We start from the raw sequence: 15,790 nt of genomic DNA on the forward strand, positions 1-15,790 counted from the left end.
ATGTCCTTCTTTCTCAAGGCTGGATAATATTCCATCATTTACATCTTCTTTACCCGTTCATCATCCATTAACAGACATAGGTTATTTCCATATCTTGGCTAGTGTGAAGGACATGTACTACTTTTTTGTTTGTTTTATTTTGTTCTTTAGGTTTCACATATAAGTGAAATCACATTGCATCTGTCTTTCACTGTCTGACATACTCTACTCAGCACAACACCCTCAGGTCCATCCATGCCAACACAGATGGCAAGAACCCATTCTCATCCATGGCTGAGGAATATGCCATTGTATATATGTACCACCTCCTCTTTATCCATTCATTCATCAGTGAACACCCAGGCTGCCTCCATATCCTGGCTATTGTAAGTAATGCTGCAATGAACAAATGGATGCACACATCCCCTTGAGGTAGAGTTTTGGGTTTCTTTGGATAAATACCAAGAAGTGGAATTACTGGGTCATCCTTTGTCTTTTGTTACATAGCCTTTGTTTTAGTCTACTTTATCTGGTATAACTATTTCTACCCCAGCTTCTTGTTTGTTTCCATTTTCATGAAATATCTTTTTCCCATCCCTTTACATTTGTGTCTTTCGATCTGAAGTCTCTTGTAGGCAGTATATGTAAGGGTCTTGTTTTCTTATCCATTCAGCCATCCTATGTCTTTTGAAGCATTTAACCCATTTACATTGAAAGTAATTGTTGACAGATATATAGTTATTGCCATTTTATTATTCATATTTTTAATCTTTTTTATTTTTCCATTTTAAAGAAGTCCCTGTAAGATTCCTTGTAATACTCACTTGGCGGTGAGGAACTCCTTTAGTTTTTTCTTGTCTGGGAAGCTATGTATCTGTCCTTCGATTCTAAATGATAGCTTTGCTAGATAATCTTGGTTGTAGGTCCTTACTTTTCATCACTTTGAATATTTTGTGCCAATCTCTTATGGCCTGCAAAGTTTCTGTTGAGAATTCAGCTAACAGTCTTATGGGAGTTCTCTTGTACGTAATGAACTGCTTTTACCTTGCTGTTTTTAAGATTCTTTCTTTGTCTTTAACCTCTGGCATTTTAATTATGTCTTGGTGTGGGCCTCTTTGGGTTTATTTTATTTGCGACTCTATGATTCTTGGGCTTGTATATCTGTCCAAGTTAGGGAAGTTGACTGTCATTATTTCTGCAAATTGGTTTTCAATTCCTTGCTTTCTCTCTTCTCCTTCTGGTACCCCTATGATGCAAATGTTGGCATGCTTGATGTTGTCCCAGAGGCCCCTTAAATCAGCCTCATTTTTTTAAAAAAATTCTTTTTTCATTTTCCTGTTCTGAATGGGTGTTTTCTGCTACCCTGTCTTCTAAATTGCTGATTTGATCCTCTGCTTCAGTTAACCTACTATTAATTCCCTCTAACGTATTCTTCATTTCAGTTATGGTATACTTTATTTCTGACTGGTCTTTTTTTAAATGGTTTCTATCTCCATTTTTATGTTTCATATCTCATTGTTGAAGTTCTCCGTGACATCACTGAGCATCCTTAAAACCAGTGTTTTGAAAAGTGCGTCTCGTAAATTGTCTCCATTTTGTTTTGTTCTTTTCTGGAGCTCTGTTCTGTTCTTTCATTTAGGACACATTTCTTTGTCTCCCCATTTTGGCTGCCTCCCTGTGTTTGTTTCTGTGTCATTAGGTAGAGTTGCTATGCTTCCTGGTTTTAGTACAGTGGCCTTATTTAGCAGGGGTCTTGTGGGGCCCAGTAGCAGTCTCCTTGGTCATCAGAGCTGGGTGCTCCAGGTGTGTTCCCCCTTGTGTGGGTTGTGGGTGCCCTCTTGCAGTTGAGCCTTGGTTGCTGTTTGCACATTAATGGGAGGGAGTTACCCTCAGGCTGATTGGTTGTGAGAAATGGCCGTGAGTACAGTGGAGGAGCTGTGGTGCAAACGCTAACCCTATAGGGCACATTTCGCTTTAGCAGGGCTCTGGAAGCTGCCCAGTCTGCCCTTTGGAAGTGTCATCCTTGGATGTGGCCAGCTGATGCTCCAGTCTTAAGCTGGACATTGGGTGTGCCAGCCCTACCTGGGGCCTCCTGGGAGGATCTCCACCTCAGGTTAAGTTCAGCTGCAGCCTGTGCCCTGCCTGGGGTCACGGAGTATGAGCCACAAAGCACTCCACAGATGGCTGCCACCTGCACTGGACTTGGAGGTGCCTCAAGAGGCCAAGCCGTGAACCAAGGCCATGTGCCACCAGTGCTGGGCTTAGGACTGCTCAGCCATAGGTACAGGACATACGAAAGACTGATGCCATTTGTCTGGGTTTGTGAACCTTTCAGAGATTTTAGGAAAGCCTGCAGCATGAGCCAAGACAGGCCATTTATATGGAAAAGCCATTAGAAGTGGCTTGGGTGTGCCCAAAAATGGGTAGGGTGGGGTTTCAAGAAATCACCAGGGCAGGGCAAACGACAGGTTTTAGCCAGGTTGATGGAGACTCAGATATAGCGGCTGCCTGTGTCTGCCAGCTGGGAGGGAGGAGGGCTCAACAAAGAAACAATGGCGTCTATCAGTTCCTCTGTCCAGGAGAAAGCTGCCCTCCCGCAGCCCTCGCCCTGCAGCCAGACAATTCAGTTTGTCCCTGTATGACCCTGGTACCTTTCAAGCTGCTGCCTCAGCACTGGGGCTCAGAGTGAGGCCGTCAGTGAGTAAGTCTGTGTACGGTCCCTTTAAGAGGAGCGCCTGAGAGTGCAGCTTCCCTTCGTCTCACTCAACCACAATCTTTGCTGGTTTTCACAACCAGAAATTATGGAGATTTGTCTCCCCGGCACTGGAACCTTGGCTAGGGAGTCTGGTATGGGGTTGGGATCCCTCGCTTTTCTGGAGGGGACCTCTGCAGCGAGATATCCTCCCAATTTTTAATGGTCACTCAAAGGTGTGGGACCAGCCTGTTCCATGTCTCTGTCCCTCCTCCCAGTCCCAAGGTGGCTTCTTCTATGGTCCTTAGTTATAGGGCTTTGGTTCAGCTAGACCTCAGACAATTCTCAATGATGGTTTTTCTGTACTTTAGTTGTAATTTTGATGTGCTCATGAGAGGAAGTAAGCACAGCGTTTACCTACTTCACCTTCTTGACTGGAAAACCTATACCACTTTTCGAAATAATTTGTACTGTGTGTAAGAAAAGAAATTCACCAGCACTTATATAACTCTCTCTACTATAAGCTTTTCTGAATTTAAATGGTAATTTAGTACCATCATATTATTTTATTTTATTTTATTTTTTAAGGAGGGCACAGCTCACAGTGGCCCATGCAGGGATCATACTGGTAACCTTGGTGTTATCAGCACCATGCTCTAACCAACTGAGCTAACCAGCCACCCCTACCATGTTTTTTAAATGACATGTCAACACTTAAAATCTTCCAATTATTAAACCTTAAAAAAAAAATACTATGCATAGGACAGATATCGTATATTCATTATTTAAAAAAATACTTATTAAGCATATGTTTTTACGAGGTACTATAAATAACACAAAATAAGATCATTTCTGCCTTCCAGTAACTTATAATCTACTTGGAGAAATAAAACATGTGGCAAACTTAAAATACAAAAGTAGTTCATAAAAAAACTGAACACTTCTAGTTGTGGTAAACAATGATTCATATAGAAAGTAGACTTTCAACAGAAGCAAAAGGATGGATAATATTCTGATAAGCAGAAATGGGGCAATAGAGCATTCCAAGAGGGGAGTGTCTCTGATATCAAACTAAGGAGTTTGAACTTCATTCTTTAACCAACCCTAAAAGACTTCCAAGCAGTGGTTTATAAGGAAGGCTCTCTGAAGGCAGTAACAGAATAGAATTGAAAGAGTGAGAAATGGAATAGGAGTTGGGAAAAGGTAGGTACAAATTAAATGACCTTCCTGAGGTCACACAGTTAACCATATACCCGATCCTCCAACTTGCTTTTCTTAACACCTATCTCATTATTTTCCATTATTAACATACACCAACAAGAACGTAAGTTTCTATTCAGTTACTCAAAGATACACAATTTATTTCATAAGCCTAGTAATTATTTGCCTATTTAAGCTTTTTATTAGTAAACTTTACAATGATAACTTAAAATTTTTTCATTTACTGTATTAACACACTAACATCTTTGAATAAAATGTTGTTACATAGAGCACACCCCTTCATCCCTTTCATATCTGCTTATTTATGCTATCTTTCACAAGAGGTGTTCAAAAATACTGCTGAGGATAAGTTATATGTTTGAAATAACCAATGACCTGAAAATTGAGATAAGACTAATTTAGAATTACATATTGCACTCTAAGGCATCATTTTGAGTAAACTTTCATATTCACAGTTAAGCAGTATATTACAGGAATGATTCTAGGCTCTCTGGTACACTACAAAACTCAATTCATTTCACAAAGCATCCATGTCAATCATAAATTATAATGTGCTTTGAACAGCAGCTTCATCCTCAAAGCTGATACTAGTCCTTGCACAATACCCTTGGCAGAAATACATCACCAGTTGCACCTCTACTACCCCAATTTAACACATACACATCAAACATTTTTTGAGCACCCTTTTTGGGCTCCAAAATACATGAATGATCCCTGATGTAAACTCTTAAGTAGTTTTTAGAACTCCTAAGTAGAATCACAAAGTAGAGAAAGCAAATTTACATCAAGTTACACCGAAACAAGTTACACCCTCACATGAAAAAGGAAATCAAAAAACAAAGTGACTATCTACAGAAACTCTTTTGTTCATAAACACATCTCAACAGCACACTACATACACTGTTATTTTTTCAAATTTGGAGTCTGGAAAGAATTTTGAAGAGATACAACTGTATAACACTGAGATTCCAAATAGCTACTAAGGGTATATAATAGCTATAAAAGGTACATAAAAGTCCACTAGAAGAATCATAAAATATACAAAAGTTATTCTTAGATATTTTATTTTAATGTTTCCATAGTCTCATGACTAATCAACATTTTTCACATGGCAATTCTTTTGGACACTAAAAAACCCCAGCTTAGACCAATAAATGCACGTTCCTTCCATAAGGCTAGTTTTCTTTTTTTAAAAATATATTCCTCCTAACTGAGTTTAACTTACTGAGAGACCTAACAAAATTTCAAGTAAGCAAATAGTGTTATATCCTCTCATCTCTTTGATGTCTCTCCCAGTCTCCAAAAGCCCTCAAGCAGCTTTTAAGACCTCAACTCCGTAAAATCCTTTAGATCTTCAAAATTCACTTTATTCTATAAAATTACTTGCATACACAACCTCTCCAAAATCAAAGCTTTCATGTTCTCATGCAAACATTTTAGACCAATTCACTCTAAGTTACGTAGGAATAGCTAATGGCTCATCAATTCAGCTAGAGGTGTTTTCATATTTAAAAGAAGTTTGTTAACCTAATTTAACTTACAGTTTCAGTAAGTTTAAAAATTGAAAACTAAAAACTTTCAGATTTAGTGAAAAAAAAAAAAAAAGCATATCCCAGGAAAAGGTGACTGAAAGCTGGAGTCTGGAACCTGTTCCCCATTCACCCAGTTACATAATCAATCTAGTCCAATACTTGATTTTTAAAGTGAAAAAGCCCATGCCAGAGATCAAGATTAACTACTCATAAACCTACAGTAGTTTGCAGTCTCCCCTAAGGTATTCTCGTATTTCATTTCACCCATACTTCTAAATCCACAGATTCCCTACAACCTAACATTTTGCACACTGGATCTTAATGGTAGTGGCCCCAGGACTTCTGTAAAAAGTAGCTAGCTATCTGTGTATAGGGTAGGAGTTTGAATGAAAGGAGTATGAGTAGTTTTAAATCCCAGCACTGCCTTAGATTTACTATTATCTAACTTCAAAAACAAAAACACAGATATTCTTAATATTCATAATATCCCTAAGAAAGTTGAGGCACATTTTTTTTTTGGTCTTTTACAGAGGCATAAAGTAACCTATAGGCTTCTGCTCTATTCATCCCTCAAATTACGTTTAATTCTACCTAAAAATAACTTAGGTCTGACTTTTTAGAGAGAAGGAAAGTTAAATTTTAGTCTTTACAATTTGTTACATCAGAGTGAAGTTACGCATTAAACTCAGAAGACAATTTAAAGTTCAAGCTATAATTATTTTTTTCTGCATATGCTTTGAAGGTAATAGTTATACACACCCAAAATAAAAAAAATTATTCAATTGGCGCACAGACACTTTAAATGAATTAGTACCTTATTTAAGAACCAAATGATACACAATATACATATTCAAAAATGTAATCAAGCACCAGACAGAACAGTCAAACTGCTGGTCTTATGATAGCCTATTTTGTTTTGATATATATTTAAAAGTTAAATGAGCCAGAACTTAATGGCAAATAGTCTGATTTACAGCCTATGATAGTCATTCACATAAGGGAGACACCAGAAATGTCTAAATCTCATTTTTACCAGGATTGTGTGTGAGGATAGTCAAGGAAGGGCCTTGTAGGCATTCAAATGGTCAAATACAGAGCGCTGAGGGTTTAAACTAATTTTAACTAGTCAGTATTTCACATAGGTCTAATAAAACCAAGGTGACAACCTATTTCCATATGGTCAAGTTAGCTTCGAAAAGAGAAAATTTTCACTCTGACATCGATTAGTACTGCCTTCGTTGGAAAAACACACACAAAAACCAGTAACATTTTTATAACCTATTCTGTAGCTTTTATAGACAAACCCATAGAGCAGCGTTCTTCGAAAAGAGAGAATATCCCATCCACCACCTACTTTTTTAAGTCTTTTCTCTTATGTACTCGCTAATTAGAAACAAGACAAACAAAAACAAAAACAGGATTCACAGAAAGCAAGAACAAAACTCAGTTTCATGCTCTTCCCAAATCTTATTATTTCCAGGTGCTGATACCCTGGAGTAGCCCGGCCAGATTTGAGTTCTACTTCCGCTCCTACTAGCCCCCTCTCCCCTTGCCCCCCCCCCCCCACAGAGTAACATGTTAGGGTGAGGCGAGGAGCTGAAAAACCAGACCTTTAAGAAAAAATAAAGAACTCTGGCAGTAGTAGTTGCTAGAAATAAGTTATAACAGGCCTGTAAAGTCTGGCATAGGGTAAATCCCAACAGGCTTCCTCTAAGTCTCAAACAACGGCCTTTAAAGCAAGGGACGGCTGGGAACACAACAGTGACCAGATTTCTAACTGTGGAAAGTTCAAACAAAATTGTTCCTCGGGGAATTGGGGAAGGAAGAGGAGGGCAAGTTTGGGCTCGGCCGAGGGAGCGCGCGGGGACTGCACAGTGCGCGGTGGACGATCCAACACCGGGAGGCGCAGGAATTTTCAGCAGCAGCGACGACTGCATCCACCCCGGACTTCCATCCGGAGGACGTGCCCGGACCCGGAGATACGTGCGGCCAAGTAGGTGGAACAAACATGCGGAAAGCCAAGACAAGTAGGTCTTGCGCGAAGAGACAGGGTTCAGGGCCCTGGGTGGTAATTGAGGGCGGGACGGTACCGGGACCCCGGGTAGGGAGCAGCGAGAGGTGGCGGGAGGCTCTACTTACTCGGCTGTACCAGATGCTGAGGCGAGCCGGGGCCAGCACGGCGAAGAAAGTCCTCTGGGGGTCGGACTGAATGTGGAAAGGCGCCTCGGCCGGGCTCCCCAGAGGGCAGAGCAGCCTCTTGGGCCAGCCACTCAGGAAATACATGGTCCGCGCGGAGCCGCCGATGCCGCGGAGCCCGGCGGGCCCCGGCCCCGTCCGTCACACTTATCGGCCCGGGGCCTGACGCCCGCCTCCCACACCGCCACCGGCGGAGTCGGCGGCGGCAGCCGCAGGTCGGGGCATCTGCCCGCTGGCCGGGCCGAGCCGGGCCGACGCGATGCTAAGCGACGAAGCCACCTCAGAACTGACGGGGCCCAGTGTGGGGGAGGGAGAGGGAGGGAGGGAGAGTCGGGACTAAGAGGGGGCGGGAGGAACGCGGAGGCCCGCCCGGCCCCGCCCCTTCCTTGGGCCGCATGGCGTCACCACTCTGCGCCGCGTGGGAAGGCTGTCGCGCGCGCGCGCGCACGCACTGGAGACTTCTCCCTTCCCCCTCGCTCAGTTTTCTGAAGCTCCGCCCTAATCTTCACGTGCGGCCGCCACGCATCGTCAATACGCATGCGCTTTTGTCCTTCTCTGCGCCTCCCACTCGTAATCTGGGCGCGAATGTGCAGGACCGGGAGGGCGGGACAATCGCCTGAGACTCGGAGGCAGGTGGGCAGAGCCAGGCGGGACGCGGCTGCGAGGCGACTCGGCCTGCGGAACATGCCCGTCCCCTAACCTAGCCAAATTGACTTCCCTGGTGGATTGGTGAGACCCCTAATGAGGGCATCCCAGCGCGGCAACGCGGAGGTGGCGGAAAGGGTAGATTGAAGGGGAGCGCGAATCATGTGACGCTCCCTGCTTGGGTTCCCACCGTGGGCTCTTGTCTGAGACCTCTGTGCTGAGCTGTAGGGTCCTTGGCCCGGTGAGTCCCTTTTGCATGCCAAGGTCTGCAGTGAAAGGTGGTGGCGAAGTTCCTGCCCTCATGGAGTTTACATCCTGGAGAGGGCCTTTTTTCAATCCTTAAATAAACAGCCTACCGCGAAAAGGCCTGAGTCCTGTCCTCTGTCCTTTAGGAGTTCTAAATCTAGTAAATATTTTTGAATTCAGTTTGCATTCAAATGTCCTTTTGCCAGTCATAATGTTAGACAAGGTTAGTCTGGCTGTTTTGCACCCTCTGTAGGGTATGTGCCAGAAAAGACCTGGACTTAATTTTAGAGCTGGGACGGACTAGAGATTTTGTAGTTCAGTGGTTAATTTTTGGACCACAGGGATTATTTTAACAACAGTTTCTTTTAAAATATTGACCTAATGATTACCTCTGAATAGGAGGACAACTAAGTGGGGATAGAGTGTGAAGGGAGAGGGGTCTGGAATAAAAGATTTGCTTTTCATTGTCTACCTTTTTTGTACAATTTGAATGTTTCCATATGTTTATATTTTTCAATTAAAAAATAAATTTGAGTTAGCCCAGGTTAAAAAAACAATGTTAACTCACATTTAAAAAGTAGCAACTTAAACAGCAAAATAGGAAACAAAGTACTTTAACACATACCAGATGTAGAATTGTAGTTGGTATTCATTAAATATGTAACTTGCCATAATTTTTCTAAACATTCACTGCATTCTCCAAAAGGTGATCAAAGAACCCAGGATTCCTCAAATCAAAGTTGAAACTGCCTCACCACTCACTAACCGCTTGTGGTCAGTGTCTCCTGGTGTTTCCTCCCGCCATCCAGCACAGCAGCCTGGGACATAGTAAGAATAGTAAACTCTGAAAATATTTGTCAAATGTAACATTGGATAAAACCCTGATCTAGCTGAACTATACCATTAGACAAAGAGGTCCAGAGATGTTTCTTGACTTGCCAATATAAAATTGTAGAAGAATCAGTTGCATCATATTTTCTTCTAACCTACTCAGATTCAATTAGGCACTTGGCAGAAAGAGAGAGGAAATGAAAATAAGTTACATTACAGCAATTACACTGGCAATTTTACTGAGAGTGTATTTGTCCCAGCTCTTCATCAGAGGGTCTTTGTTCTCAACCTTCTAAGTGTGAGCATCTTTCTGCACTCATGCACAGTTCAAGGAACTTCTAAGTAATTTGTATTGCACTCAGTTTTAACTTGCTAACTTTAGAATTGAATTCCCCTGCCACACTCCTTTGTAGCAGTTACGGTGTGGGGACAGAGTCCCAGAGAGCAGTTTCCAAGCTCTCGGCCTCCCGTGGGGAGGTGCTGGCTCTGGTAGTGAATGACCATCAACTGTGATTGGTTGGCCATCAGCTGTAACCGGTTAGCCAAATGGCTACTGATGTAACTGCAGGGCTGTGTTGATTGGTTGGTTGGTCGGCAGGCAGTGAAGTGAATGGCAGACTGCAGATCGTGTCGTGTCATTACTACTGCGTGTGTCTCACCCCACTGCCAAAGAGAATATAGTGGTATGACTCCCCTATCTATGACTCTGTGGGTGTTCCTTTTTGGCCTAGCCATATCCTGCATTCTTATGTGGGGAGCAGAACCAGAGGCCCTGCAGGCCGCCATATGGTTTACAAAATATTTTCAAATGTATGACTTGATGTAATTCCACAGTAAATCTTCAAAGTAGCTGTGATGTTGTTCTCATTTTCTTAATTAGGAAACAGCCAGAGTGGTGGAGAAGCCTATAGTCACGTGTCTTAAAAAGAACTTGTCCTTCTGTAAACCCAGTGATCTTTAGACTGGATTGAACTGAGTCATCTGGTTGCTTGCTTCAATGAGAGGGAGAAGAGGAGATCCTCTGGGCCTTTTGGGGAAAAAAGTGAAATATCTGACTCTTCACAATCCCTTACTATGAGTTCCCTATTGTGATAGAAACCTTATGGACTAGATTTTTCAACTTTGAAGTATCATATTCCAACTTTCTTTTGTGAATTACATTAGCAATTCCCATGTCCTGGATCTTGCTTCTCTTCCTTCCCCTACCCCACCGCCATCTCTCTAGTCAAACTTATTGAAGTCTATTCTGAGCTAAGACTAAGCTGATAAAACAAACTTAATAGGTGCATGTTTTCATCTATCAAACTGAAAGACTTTTTATTATAAGAAATAATATTGGTAAGGGTGTACAGACTCAGGTACATTTATAAACTGTTGGTGGGAGTATAATTTGCTGCAAATTTTCTAAAGGGTAGTTGGCCTGTTTTAAAAACAGATCTTAAAAATATTCATATCCTTGGCCCCAACTATTTCTTTCCTATGATTGTTTTCGAAGGAAATAAATACTGATATATACAGAGTTTAGCTTATGCACCCCACAAAGGTATAGCTAAAAGGAAATAACCTAAATGGCTCCCAAAAGACATTAATTATAGCCCTTCCTTACAATGGAATATTTTGCAAAAATAAATTGTGTTGGGACAGAATATTTAATCAAATAGAAGTATGTTCACTATATACTGAAGTAATGAAAGCAGATTAAAGACTGTAAAATATCCTATGTTCATGAAAAAAAAGTGTATATGAATGAAAATACTGGTTTTTACCCAATTATAGGTGCTTTCTATTTTTCTTTTTTGGGCTTTTCTTGAATTTTCCAAATTGTCTCTAATGAGCCCATGTTACTTTTGAAATGAGGGGAAAAGTTATGTAAAACAGTTACATTTCTAATGATTGATAATGCCCTACTTGTCCTGCTTTAAGTGGGCCTGCAGTGCTGGCAAATCAAAAGGAGTCATATAGTAAAGTGGAGTTGCAGGCACAGTCCCAAGACTAATGAGAGGATTAGGAGGAAAGGCACCCTGAGTCACCAGACTAAAAGTAGGCCCTTTGTACTTCACACGTTCACAGACTTCTGATGTTGGCACAAAACCAGGACCAGAATTTGGTTCCAAGCACACCACTCCCAGTATTTGGGGACCTCTGTAAGAGCCTATGATAATACTGAAGATGATACTGCTTTAGTTTATGACTCTTTAATACACTTTTAACATTTAGCCTTATTGCACTTTTATTATGTACAACTGATTTATTTGCTACTGGGCTAGACTGTGTGTGTGTGTGTGTGTGTGTGTGTGTGTGTGTGACTACCACACTACCCTACATGTTAAGCGACCACTGAAAAAGTCCTTATTCTTCATACACACACATACATACATATATACACATATTTACATATATATATACATATATACATATATTTAAATCAATGTATTTAAAAACAAAACCCATTCTTAATGTAACTTGCTAGACTCTTGATTATCATTTATCCCCTCTGAAGATTGGTAATGAATATTTCAGCTTAAATGATATGTTTGGGTTTTGTATCAGAATAATCTGGAAGTAAATGGAGAAGGTGGAAATATACATGACACAAGATTGGCCATGAGTTGATAATTTTTAAGCTAAGTGATGGGTACTTGGGAATTCATTGTGTTATTTGCCCTCCTTTTCTATATGGTTGAAATTTTCAGTAATAAAAAGTGTAAACATTGTTAAAATGAGCATCTCAGTAACTGGTCATACGTATGTGACCAACCAGTCTACCTTGTCCACAATCCTTCTCACAGTAGACAGTGTTAAATATTACTTAGAAACAATCATGAAGGCAGAATGGCTTATTACTAATAAGCCTTAATGGATGCAAATGAGACTCTCTGGGCAGCAGCATGTACACAAACTAGAAAACAAAGTGAGGAAGCCTATTGCTCCTAATCAAGCAAAATGGAAAAAGACTCACTATTCTTTCACTTTTGTCTTTTTAGAAATTAAAAAAAAAGAATCATTGAAAAGACACCCGATTGCACTTAAATTAGCCAACAATGACAGTTGTTCTGTTTGATCATATCTGAACCAATTTTCCAGAATAAAAAAGTCATATCTGAATTTTGTGTGTGTATTCTTTATTAAAATAGCAAAAGGAGTTGGAAAGAGAAATTGTTAAACCCCATTATGTGAGACAGTAAAGAGTTCATCATAATTCTAATCAGGTACCTCTCTCCTCCACCCCCCTCCTTGGCCTCCTGCTCCCTCTTTATTCAGACAGATATACATATGACAATTAAGTTCGCGAACTCATCCTAGACAAAGTGCTACATACCTCATTGATGAATATCACTACGGTCACCTTCGAAGTACTCCCCTTGGGAAGCTATGCACTGATGCCAGCACATAGTCCACCCTTCAAAGCAATTTAGGAACCCTTTTTTTGGAATGGCTGTCAGAGCTGTTGTATTACCCCTAATGTCCTAAATGTCATCAAAACGTCTTCCTTTCAATATTTCCTTTATCTTTGGGTACAGAAACAAGTCATTGGGGACCAGATCAGGTGAGTATGGAGGGTGTTCCAATACAGTTATTTGTCTACTGGTTAAAAACATAGCGCTGTGTGATCTGGTGCATTGTCTTGATGCAAGAGTCATGAATTGTTGGCAAAAAGTTCAGGTCGTCTGACTTTTTCACACAGCCTTTTCAGCACTTCCAAATAGTTAACCAAGTTAACTATTTGTCCAGCTGGTACAAATTCATAATGAATAATCCCTCTGATATCGAAAAACGTTAGCAACATCGCTGCAACAAGTTCATGAACTTAATTGTCACACATCGTACCTTCATTAATTTGGACAAAAATTCATATTCATTGCACTATCTCTTTATCTCCTATTTTTATTGGTGAGTTTAGAGTCAAATTTAGTGCCTAGTTGTAATAAATTATTCTGGTATATGATAGTTTTGGCTTCTGTCCTATTCTCATCTGTTACTCTTATGTTTTCTATTAGGTTTATAAACCCCAAGTACAGTTCTAGAAATTAACAGGTTCCATGAAAATGTTTATGAAACCAAACCTTAATATTAACTGTTATGTTTTGTAACAGTCCAAAATATTATAAAAGAGCAACACTATTCTTTTTATTATTACCTTTTTATGGTTTATATTCTTCTATTGTGGTAAACACAAAACATAAAATATACCATCTTAACCATTTTTAAGTGTGCAGTTTCAGTAGCATAAGTATATCCACATTGTTATGAAAGAGATCAACAGAACTTTTCCATCTTGCAAAACCGAAACTCTATCCATTAAATAATAACTTCTCTTTTCCCTCTCTCCCAGTCTCTGACAACAACCGTTCTACCCTTGGTCTTATTTGATGTCTGTAGAAGAGTTGTTACATCCCTCAGATAGCTCTTCCATCAGGAAATCAAGAGAATCCAGATTTGCTGAAGGAGGGTCATGCCCACATTTCCTAGGAATCCAGGGCACTTTCTGACTTTTTAATATACACCGTTTCCTTTTCTGTGAATTTGACTACTTTAGTTACCTCATATAAATGGAACCATACAGTATTTGTCTTTTGTGACTGGCTATCTCAGTATAATGACCTCAGGGTTGTAGTATGTGATGGGATTTCCTTCCTTTTTAAGGCTGAATAATATGTATACCACATTTTGTTTATCCATTCATTGATGGACACTTGGGTTGCTTCCATCTTTTGACTATTGTGAATAAAGCTGCTATGAACATTGGTATACAAATAACTGTTCAAGTTCCTGCTATCAGTTCTTTTGGATATATACCCAGAAGTGTGATTGCTGGATTATATGACAGTTCTAGTTTTAATTTTTTGAGGAACCTCCCTACGGTTTTCTATAGAGGTTACACAATTTTATAATCTTACCAATAGTGCACAAAGGTTCCAATTTCTCTCTGTCTTCACCAACAGTTCTGGGGTTTTTCTTATACTAACTATCTTCATGGATATGAGATGATATCTCATTGTGGTTTAGATTTGCATATCTCTGATTATTAGTGATGTTGCACATCTTTTCACATACTTAGCCATTTGTATATCACTTCTGAAGAAATTTTATATTACCATTGGTACAATGTCATGTCAGGAAGGAGGTATGCACCAAAAGATAAAGCTCAAGAGCAAAACTTTGAGTTTAAGTTTTAGATGATGTAGTTTTATATTCTCCATCAAGTTTGAGCATAGTTAATCCTTATCCTCAAAGAATTGCAAGAAGCTTACAAGTATGACCTCCAAGTCAGAATGGGCATCAAATATTATCTAGTCCAATCTCTTATCCCAACAAAAATATAAGTGGATTTCATAGAGTAAATTTACATACGTTTCAAACATAGACATCATTTATAAAAACCATTTCAGCATTAATATAAAAGGAATATATCTATGTAACTGAATATTCAATATACTTGATTATAAGTACCTGAAAAGAGGTATGGAAAAGTGGCTGCATGTTTTTAAAAAAAGGATTAGAGGGACAATCATTAAAATATTTGCAACTGTCTCAAAAAAGTATAATTATGAATGGTTTTTATTTTTTATTCTTAGCATTTTCTAATTTTTTCTTTTGTAATCAGTAAAATAATTGCTATTTTTAAAAATTATGTTAATTTGTTATTGAGGAGATTCGTTTTCCCAAAATCCACCTACACCTACATCAGAATTACCTGGCAATACATTTAAAATTCAGATTCCTTGGCCTAGTTCCAGGCTTCCTGAATCAGAATTCCTTGATGATGTGGCCCAAGAATTAGCATTTTAAACACATACTCTGATGATTTTCAAGTATATTAATAAGGTTGATAAAGAGTTGATTAGGAGTAAATAAGCTAAAAGTGCCCTCTGTTTGTACTCTCTTTATATGTGGGCTAGGCTCTCCCTACTAAATCTCCCAGTTCTCTTAGCGTATAAACAAGTCAGAAAGTGCACTGGATTCCTAGGAAGTGTGGACATGACTCCTCCTTCAGCAAATCGGGATTTTCTTGATTTCCTAATGAAAGAGCTATCTGAGGGATGCAACAACTCTTCTACAGAGATCAGATAAGACCTTGAAGTGACCTTAGGTCATTCAATAACAACCTCCTGAGTGAGTAGAGCTTATGCTGATGCCCTACCTGGCCCATGCTTATCACCATGTTGCCCTGTTAGCCCTCTAAGCTCCCCTTAACTCTTCCTCATCCACAGAGTGGAGATGATAATAATACCTATCTTATCAGACTTTTCTTTTAATTTTTTAATGCTGGAATCTAAGAGCTCAGAGTAATCCAGGCCCTTAGCATATTTTGGATTAGCCACATGTTGCTAATCAGAGGGAAATCTTCTTCTGCAGGACCCTGAGGAAGGGAGTATAGTGTCCCAACTTCTTTCCTCAACCACACTTCCCCAACCCCAAGCAAGCACTTTGTTCTCAGAGGCTGTCT

At 40.0% G+C, this 15,790-nt stretch overlaps 1 protein-coding gene across 5 annotated transcripts in view; it reads right to left on the reverse strand.

The window, feature by feature from the left end:
• RIC1 (RIC1 homolog, RAB6A GEF complex partner 1) overlaps positions 1-7,957 on the reverse strand; it is a 96,931-nt gene extending 88,974 nt beyond the window's left edge. For 4 of the 5 annotated variants that reach the window (XM_074330459.1, XM_019727157.2, XM_019727156.2 and 1 more), the window contains exon 1: positions 7,564-7,957. In XM_074330459.1, coding sequence (XP_074186560.1) covers positions 7,564-7,707 — 144 coding nt within the window. In that variant the 5' untranslated portion in view covers positions 7,708-7,957. The remainder of the gene's footprint in view (positions 1-7,563) is intronic. The other variant, XM_019727159.2, reaches the window with a different exon arrangement.
• Between the last annotated feature and the right edge of the window lie 7,833 nt (positions 7,958-15,790).

Source organism: Rhinolophus sinicus, linkage group LG04 (genome assembly GCF_036562045.2).
Source record: "Rhinolophus sinicus isolate RSC01 linkage group LG04, ASM3656204v1, whole genome shotgun sequence".
NCBI lineage: Eukaryota > Metazoa > Chordata > Mammalia > Chiroptera > Rhinolophidae > Rhinolophus > Rhinolophus sinicus.